Source organism: Myripristis murdjan, chromosome 7 (genome assembly GCF_902150065.1).
Source record: "Myripristis murdjan chromosome 7, fMyrMur1.1, whole genome shotgun sequence".
NCBI classification, from domain to species: Eukaryota; Metazoa; Chordata; class Actinopteri; order Holocentriformes; family Holocentridae; genus Myripristis; species Myripristis murdjan.
The window spans coordinates 22,103,389-22,113,077 of record NC_043986.1 but is presented as its reverse complement, the minus strand read 5'-3'; the positions used below and the strand labels follow the sequence as shown (position 1 = coordinate 22,113,077).

General features: G+C 40.0%; 1 protein-coding gene across 1 annotated transcript; it reads left to right on the top strand.

Annotated features, from left to right (window-relative positions):
• Window positions 1-2,704: 2,704 nt before the first annotated feature.
• LOC115362308 (urotensin-2-like) lies at window positions 2,705-4,309 on the top strand. Its single transcript, XM_030056175.1, has 4 exons — window positions 2,705-2,810; window positions 3,461-3,583; window positions 4,044-4,087; window positions 4,196-4,309. The coding sequence occupies exons 1-4, from the start codon at window positions 2,705-2,707 to the stop codon at window positions 4,307-4,309; spliced, it is 387 nt and encodes a 128-aa protein (XP_029912035.1).
• The last annotated feature ends 5,380 nt before the right edge of the window (window positions 4,310-9,689 follow it).

The window sequence follows — 9,689 nt, the reverse complement described above, 5'->3', positions numbered from 1 at the left end:
TTAAACAGCCAAACTTTCCAATCGCTCATGATAGATGAGTGCAATAAATATTTGGCAAAATAGATATATCAGAGTTTCCAAACTACTGTTGTGCTTAGATTTTGATTTATCGCCGCTGAAATAGTACATACAGTTTAGAAATAGCCTAACAAATGGAACTGTGAGCAATGAACAGCAAAATCTTCCTGACAGGTTAAAATATCATGTTTACTAATTAGATGGGCCAATTTTTACTTGGTCGCTGATTCAAGATATCTTTTCAGTCATGCTCATTTCATCATTCACCACTAGACTTTATGCCTTGCTAATTGTATTTATTTATTTATTCATTCATTCATTCATTCATTCATTTATTTATTTATCTATTTGGCAGTGGGTGTGCTGCTAATCAGCTGAATGGAGCTTTGATGGGCAGAAGACCTGCTGCTTGTGGGTAGCATGCTGGGTGTCTATATTAAACTGCAGAACAGCATGTCAGGATCTCTCAGCTCAGCGTTAGGCTATCTAGAGGGAGAAAATGGCCTGATTCTGAAGAAGGGTATTTTCCTTTTTCCCAAATTTGCAGAGTGAGTAGTTTGAAGTCACCTTGCAGCTGTTTCTACCTGGGAGCACAGGACTTCAGTGGCTGAGGGTTCCCCTGGCCGGGGTTACAGAGGTTTTCCAAGCGTAATGCCGCCCTCTGCTGACTGCTCTTGGTATTGCGCGCACATTGAATTCTGTATGAAGGCTGGCCAAGTCACCCACACATATATACACATATGTATACATTAAGTCTGATTCTGTCAAGGAGTCACAACCACGCAGGATCATGTTCTACTTGCAAAATGGTTCTTAATGTTTGTTAAACATACTGTTAGATGAGTGGGGGTTTATCACTTTGGACAATACATGTCCATGACCGTCACTTGTTTAGATTATTTAAAACAAATGTATGCTTTCAGTGCTCCAGCCAGGCCAATGTTTGCAAATAACTTGTGATTCAGATCTTCTGTGTATATGATAGCTGTCTCAGTTCTGTTGTGAACATTAATTTTTCACAGGGAACCATTACCCTGCTACTGTAATCATTTTACTGTTCAAGAAGGATCACTGTCTTTGGACTAAACTTTGGACTTTGGACTGTGATATTGATTCTTATTTATTGATTTATGACGTTAAATTTAGTGCTTAGCTTGAGTGAACCATGTAGTGTTTTGTGTGGTAAGGATTCACCTGGGCAGAATGATAGAGAACTTTTAATATCTACTAAATAACATGTTGTGAGTTGTATTTAATTCTTCTTTTAAAACTGTTAAAGGTTAACTGTTGGGTATTATTTGCTCCCTTGATATACTCTCTCTTGAAAATGTAAGATTAATGCAAGAAACTTTTGAAGTGATCCTCAGTATGTGGTTGTATGAGTTATCTGGGTACAGCCAAAGGCAATAATGTGTATCTGTTTGTTTGAAAATGTCTATGCCTTGAAGAAATTTTTGATTCTTTATAAATCATAAAGTGAGCCTTGCATTCAGTTGGGGAAACTTGAAGTGGAAGACCCGAATTTTTTGCTCAGGCCGGTCTGCAATAAGCTGCGGTTCACTGTGTTGACTAATACAAAATAGAAATCTTAATAGCGTTTCCTGAAATACAGCAACACCTAATGGAGCGTCTGGCCCTCTGACCATAAAAGTAAATGTCACTGCCGCCTCTGCGCCCCACATTATCATACGAGAGACAGAGCATTGACGTCACATCTCTAATAAATATACAAATAACATATGGAGGTGCAAAGTGTGACTTTGGAGATAACCGCCCCCACCTGTTCCCCACATCTCCCAGCCAATCACACAGCTTATCTGACCGAGTCCATTCATGATGGACATACCCATAAAGAAGAGTTTACGGCGGGACTAAGAAGAAGCGAAAGCACAAATATAACATCTTACCAGGACAAGGCCTCTAAATAATGCTGTGCATCAATCAATCGGATTCACTGATCCGTGACAAAGTCTCCGCTGTCTGAGATTGACTTAAAATGTCAGATGGCCTCTAGTCTATGTGGGCTTGAGCGTTCTAGAAGGTCCACTGAACCACTGATCCTCCACACAACTAATCAGCTAATTGTTATTAGAATTCACACATTGCTTTGAATCGACTGTTTGCAGCTGTTTGAGTGTTTCCATGTGGCTTGGGTTAAGGACATTCAAATGGTCCAAGAGGTTAATGAATTCATAGCGTAAAAACATTAGTCATTTGGCTGCCCAGTTTCTCCACCTGCTCCCCGGTGCGATGCTGCTGAAAGCCACATCTGAAACACCGGTTACATCCCATTTACACAGTCAGTAAAAAACAGTCAATCAAACCAAAGGGCTGGTAAAACACAACTCTGCCCTTGAAGCATGGACCACGGCACTTGTCTTTTTATGGAGCCCATAATTCACTTGTGACTGTGTGCTGATTTATCGTGGGTGGAAGGGATGGGGCTGTGGATGTTGCTGATGGCTGTTGTGTCCAGTAAGGGTGTTGGTGAGGGTCTCTGTGTGTGTGTGTGCCTATGTGTGTGTGTGTGTGTCTTCTTTGTGGCAAAAGGGTGGGGTGAGGGGGTGCAGCTGGAGGTATAAAATCCAGTTGGGGCCGACAGAGCACAAAGACGACTCCCCTGGTAGATCCAACCACAAGTCCACCCGAGGACCTCCAGGTGAACATCAGCACCACCCCAGCAGTGATGAAGTGTAACCAGCTCCTGTCATGGACCTTCCTGCTTGTGGCCTCCGGCCCGCTGCTGGCCCACCCCATCACAGAGTCTGCTGAGATGCCCTACTCAGGACCGGGTGAGTGGAAAGTACTGTCTCCATCACAGGCTGATGGTGTTCAGCTTGGACAGATACAGCAATTCACCCTTTTTGTTATCTTTGCATTGCCATGATCACACAAAGATTAATTAGCCTATAGGCAAGTCATGACCTGACACCTGAACAGTGTCAAATCTTTTCTGTAAAATATAATTTTCTCTGATTGGAGCACATGTACCTTTCTCTGTGTTAATAACTCTTCGTGTTATTATTGCTAGGTGTAGAAAATCATAACTAAATTGGTCGTCTTATTCTTGTTGGACAGATACAGGCTATCAGCAGATAGCAGCTTTAAAAATTAAAATCATTTGTCAAGTAAGTAACAGAATGAAACTAATGTGGACTTTTGCTAAGAAAAACACTTCATTATCTTCATACAGGCCTGTCTGAAAAGCAGAGAGTGTTTTGTACCTGTATTTGTACTACAATTCTTAGAAAAGATCATACTGGTTTGGCCGTTATGATTGAGAAAATATCAGATATCGCCCTCAAAAAAAAAACAAACATATCTTACCAGTACTAATTACTACATACATGGCTATCCAAATGTGTTTATTCTACGTAGCGATAAGACTGTCCGTGGTGTGAATCTAAATAGATGGTGTGCTACTGTCTGTGTGTGTCCTCAGTATCAGTGGAGGACCGAGGAGTCGGCAGTCTGGATGATCTGTCTCTCTCAGAGCAAAGCTACCCTCCACAGGATGCTGGCCTCAGATACTCCACTCTGGTGTCTGGGGAGCTCAACAGAGACAGTAAGAAATGCACCCCCATCTCCCCACCCACCCACCCACTCTCATCCTAGCATACATCCATGTAAGCATCCCACCCTCGAGGTGCTAATGCTCCGTCTATGTGCCGTAAACTCTGCCTAGGTTTTTAACTTACATTTTATCCATGGAAATTTCACTGTACACTCCTTTTTGCACCCTGCTTCATATTCATGGATACCCACATTCAGGCCTGGAAGCTGCCCAGTGAAACCACAGACTTCTGCTGTTGGCCACTGAGAAGCTGCACTAGAGAAGCTGAAATTGGGTCCCTTGCTTATGGGCACATTATTCGCTTTCCCCACCCATTTTCCCAGCCTGAGGATTCTGCCACCAGCCTGCTCCTCTAACTCCTATGCTGCAAATAAATGCAGCCATTTGAAATAGAAGTGTCATCTCAAAAAATAGCACATGACTTTGCATTCATGTATTTCTTCTCTTTCAGGTGTCAGAACGACTGGCCTGCTCCCCAGGGGGATGAAGAGAGAGGTGCGGTTTCTGTTGTTCTCAGTCATAAAACATCAAAGAAAGCGAGCCGCATTATTAACATTTATATTTCGAAGCAGCTTCTCACTGCTGTCTTATCCATTGCTGCAGGTCTTGCTGGAGAAACAGGCACTCCTAAATCCTTTCAGCCACTTCCTGGGGATCCGGAAACAGTTCCGGAAGAGGGGAGGGAATTCTGAGTGTTTCTGGAAGTACTGTGTCTAAAACAGGCGACGGGCGCTCAAGCTGCACACAAGAGACAGGGCTTGCACTAAAAAAATAACTCCTATCTTGCACTCACACAAGTACACATGGACACAATGAGACATCACGCGTGCACAGATGCATGCACACACACACCACACACCCACACTCTCTCACACACACAAGCACTGTCAGTAATCGTTCACAAAAAGAACAATGCCATAGGTAGGATTGAGAGATGCTGTTTGCTGACTTCAAGATGATTTATTCTGATTACTTTTATGTTGTTTTAAATTCTGTTTATGTACAAATCTTTGTTTAAAATGTCCATGGTTGTCTGATGTCTAACATAACGTCACTTAAACGAAGAAGTCAATGATTATATGTTGAAAAGAAATTAAAACTTCTATTTGGAAAATATCTCAGTTGAATGTCTTGTCCCTCATTCTTGCTAACTGACTTTTGATAAAAGAAACGCTGATAAGAAAAGACATCGGCAGGGGGAGAAATGACTACAAAGCCCTTTCACATGTTCTTAGAAAGCAAAAGAGGAAACAAAAAGACTTATCAAACTTTGTTCTAGAGTTTTCTTCATTTTTTTCTTTTTTTATTATTTTACAGCAGAAAGAATATAAAGCATTCAGAAAACATCTTCCATATTTTAAGGGCATTTCAAAACGTTTTGCATGGCTTCAGCAGCTGAAATCTCTTTTTTTTTTTAACATATCCATCGAGTCAGTGACGCTTGTACATGCACAATTACAAAAATAAAACTTACAAACGAGAGAGGAGGGGGTGGGGTGGGGGTCGGGGTGGGGGGGAGAAAAAGGAAGAACGCAAAACACATTTGGAGAACCGAGAGGAGATGAAACTATCGGGGGGGGAGGGCAGGGGAGGGGAATAGGGTCACATAACAGGGAAAGACAGAGAGAAAGACAGCTATAGAGGAGAGGAAAATAGATCTAACACTAGTTCACATGCAAAGTGTCGAGGACCCATGACTTTGTATCAAAGCAGGGTCATTTTTTTTCTTCTTGGTTTGGAATTGATGAAAACGTGCAGTTCGGTAAAGGGTGCCATATAATTGCTGTCCATAAACTACTGAATGCTTGTCTTGCAATACTGGCATTTGCATAAGAGTAAGTCGACTACATGTGTCCAATCGTTTTAAACTTCACTAGGTCTATAGGTCTCCACAAAATAATTCTTATTGCTCTGTGTCCACAAGTGGAATATGTTGTAAGATTGTTTCTGTTCTGTTGTCCTGATGTGCCTACCTTTCTCTGGTTTGGGTGCTTGGACAAAAGAAGAGGAGGAAAGGCAGATTCCCAGGTCAATTCACAGAATGTCATGAAATCGATAATACACTGATGAAGAGTGCCTATCAGCTAACCTGTCATCCCATTCATAAATGGCAGTAAAAACAAGATTTGCAGGTGAGCTTTTTCATATAACTATACTCTTTATCCTAGAAACCCCTCCACACATCGTCAGCATTGACACATCCAAGGCAAAAACAATGATGCCGTGATTTGACAGGGTTTTATGAAAGAATGTCAAATCCTTTATCATAATGAACTATGATAACACTTCATTTCTTGGCTGCACTGGCATCTGTTATGTTCAACCTTATACTGCGAGATGCGAAATGGATTATATATCATATTCATTTATTATAACGACTTCAGTCCAGTATTGCAGTGGTAGAATTGGTTTCTTCCTTTGCGTGTCTTTACCAGAAAGCACTGTTGAAAGGTTTAACTATATCCAATTTCAGTATCTTCTGCCGTGAATCACGTGTCCTGCTCTGTTTCCTCCTCCCCATTTTGGCACCCTGAGTAAAATACAGTAGGGAGGTGAACCAGTCCCTCAGCCAGGAGAAGAGCAACGCCCCTCTCCTCTGCTCAGTGTACAAGTGAAACTGACACCTTGACATGTCTGCATGTGTGCTGTGCAGTGTTTTGTGCATGTGTCCGTGTGTGCGCGTGTGTGTGTCGTGTTACGTGTGTTGTTAAGTTTATACTTGCTATATACTGTCACAATGGTCTCCAGCCTTGGCCATTGTAGTTGAAGTTGGGAGCACACTGATCAAATCCAAAAAAGAATTAAAAAAAAGTCTAAAAAGTTTAAGCTTGCTCTAAAAACAATCTTGTCCTCATGCTTTGCCATGAAAACGTCAGTCAATACTGCTTATTGATCATTGGCTCAATTTGTAGGTTTCCCCCTCTGGCCTCTGGTTACATGCCCTCCGTCTTTCTGAGTTCTGTGACACGTCAAACCAATGTTCATCGTTTTACAGAACAGTAAGTCTTTTAACAAGTCTATCTGACTACCGATTCTAGGAAAATAAGCATGCTTTAGGTGCAGTTCTGTCACCCAGTTAACTATTTTACCCATGCAAGCATAATAAATCCTTCTCCTTTTGCCACAGCACCGCATCAGCTATGCATTCTAACCACAATCTAGAGGATGAATGCAAGGCAACAAACCCCAGTAGTGGCACTTCTACATTTTGTGGTTTAACAAGCAGTCCCAGCAGAAAAAGAGAGAAAAGAAGGCAAAAAAATGAAAACAAACAAACAAACAAATAAAGCTTAGCATGTCGACAAGCCGGAATGCTGTAGTGAAAGTGGTTTGAACAGAGAATATCATATTCTGGCTTTGGTGAGTGTAAGGTGATGGTGATCATGTGTATTGATGTACTGGATACAGCACTGTCTTTAAGTGACCATTTTCTCTCAGACGTTTTCAACTTCAGGTACATTGCAAGTATTCTGACATTGGATTTGTGCGATCGGGATATGAGTAGGCACTTTCTACATAAACACTCGGGAAATAAAGTTTACATATCAGGTCTGTGGAAAACAAAACAAAACAAAACAAAAAAAACCCAGCCAATCAGTCAGTGAAATAAATCTAAGAAATATCTCTCAGTTAAACAAATAAAAACAGGGTACATGACAACAATTCAGAAAACAAAACAACAGAAGTTTTTCAATGGCACTCGCACCTTGGCTAAATAATCAATGTCATTACTTGGATAGAGAATACACTTTCTGGTTGTCCTAAGATGAACATATTACAGGAATTATGCAGCAACCATCAGGCACCTCTAGACCACCAGCTCCCAGTACCTTTTCAAAAGCACAGCTTTTAAGCGCCAGTTTCCAATTGACACGACACATCTTATTCCTTCAAGTTATCAATGGCACCGGTGCACTATTTCACACACAGGTTACCACACTCACTTTGGCTCACTGACCCTGCACTGAGAGAAGTAACAAGTTTTTAATGTCGTCCTTCTGGACAGAATCATTTTAGCACCTTAAGATTGTTGGAACAGTTCATTTCGAGAATATATTTTCAGCTGTTAGACAAAGATCTTCAGTCATGTATGCTACAGATGTTTTTTTTTTTTTTTTCAGTCAACTAGAACAACAAGAAATAGTTTTTTTTTCCTTTTTTACATGAAATACAAGGTCTGTCCAGACCCTGGCAGCCTTGATCAAGGAGTATTCTGTTAGAAAATTGCTAATTTGGAGGAAAAATCACCAATTTACTATCTAGGGATCACCTTTGAGTTGATCAACCCAAGGCTTGTTGGAAAATACTGCACATTTGAAGAGATTAATTAATCTGTGGCATTATCTTCCTCAGTAACAGGAGGTTATTGGGTCACCATGGGCAAGGCTGCCATTTACAATCTTTAAGATCATATAAACTGTCTCAGTGACACATCACATTCCATCTGCGATTAACAAGTAAAATAAACTAAAAAAATAAATAAAAAACAAATTTAAAGGTTTTCGTTCTCTGCTGTTTTTCAGGTGTATTCAGTGATGGCAAAATGTCTGGGTTGTCTATGGGAATGGAGGAGACATGAGAGACTTGAATGTTTTCTGTTTAAACATGACTCCCTCTGCAATATGTGTACCTTTTTGTTTTTGTGATTATTGGCCAGCTGTGATTTTATGGTCTACAATGCTAGTGTGTATTTTATTGTATGATTATCTGTTCTGCAAAAATTAACTTAATTCTCTTGTTAAGCAATATAGCATTCACATTACTTGGCACCATTGGCAAAAGATTCTTGGTAGCCCAAAACAAAAAAATGTAAACATAACCATACTTGTTTTAAGATAATTTTGCAGATTTCTCCTAACTCTAAATACATTTTTTTTTTTTTTTTTTTTTACTTTTTTACTTTTTCATATTGCAATAAGGTCATGCTTTAGCAAAATGTTCTTCTTAAGAACAATCAAAATAAAATAAAATACTCTTATAGTGAAATAGTTTTAATCATTTTACAGAGCATAGCCACTACTGCTTTTGTTGTTTGTTTTTTTTCCCTTTTGACTCTGTTCATACTTTTCATGCACATAGCTCATTTTTATCCCAGGTATTTACACTATATACAAACAATACAACCATACTTCTTAGGCATTCAAACAAAACTATACAAATATTCTGTTTTTGTCTCGTACCTGTTTTTGACCCCTTTTTAATGAATAAAATAATATATTTCTAAAATACAATCCCCTTTGGGTAAATGTTTTTTTTCCTCCTACGTACTTTCAGCCTTCTTTATGTACAGAAACCGCTCAATTGTCAAAAATATGGATTTGTCAAACCCCTATTTTGGGACAAGCTTAGGGACCCCTCAAAGAATCTCTAAGACGTCAAGGCAATGTATGTGATCTTCCCCTCAAAAGCCTTCACAGGCTCTGAAGTTCATTTAAAAAGAACAGTAATAACCTTCATGACCATAATTATTACAACACAAAAGAGGCAAGTTCTTCTCTCTTGTTAGGTTTCAGAGGAGCAATCAAATGAAATGAGGCAAATTTAAACACAGAAGAAATAAAAGGAGGAGGACAATGTCAGGGTAGCATCAGTACTGAGATGATATGACTCATGGGGGAGTAGGTGGGCATGTGGACCGGTAAACTTGAAACAAAAAAGAAAATCAGAGGACAGGCTGAAAGACTAAACCACAAGCACATAGGCGAAGACTTTTACCAAGAGTCATGCATTTTTTTTTTCTTGATAGGATTCAACAACATAGAATTCAGAAGATACAGGTCAGCAGTACGTCAGACATAATGGAACAAATACATTGGACAGGATGGAACAAATTCAAGTAATAAAGTAATAAGAAGGTTTTTCAAAGAAATGGCAAAAAAGAAACACGTTAATAGCCCCACCTGCTTTTGCTTGGTTAAACCCCTCCTACATTCATTTGTTGCTCCACCCATTTTGAGAGATTGGTGGGGTAGAGCACAGTGGGACAGGAAGAATTGTTGAGCTAAACTGAATGCACTCATCTACAGCGGTGAGCAGGAGTGGACATGTGCAACCGGATCAGTGGGTTACCAATATATTTGGTAAAAAACTCCTTCTT

Bases quoted from the DNA above. Each gene is read 5' to 3' on its own strand.
- LOC115362308 (XM_030056175.1), top strand. From the start codon at position 2,705: ATGAAGTGTAACCAGCTCCTGTCATGGACCTTCCTGCTTGTGGCCTCC. The intron at 2,811-3,460 runs GTGAGTGGAAAG...GTGTGTCCTCAG, and splicing joins GATGCCCTACTCAGGACCGG to TATCAGTGGAGGACCGAGGA. The intron at 4,088-4,195 runs GTGCGGTTTCTG...CCATTGCTGCAG, and splicing joins CCAGGGGGATGAAGAGAGAG to GTCTTGCTGGAGAAACAGGC.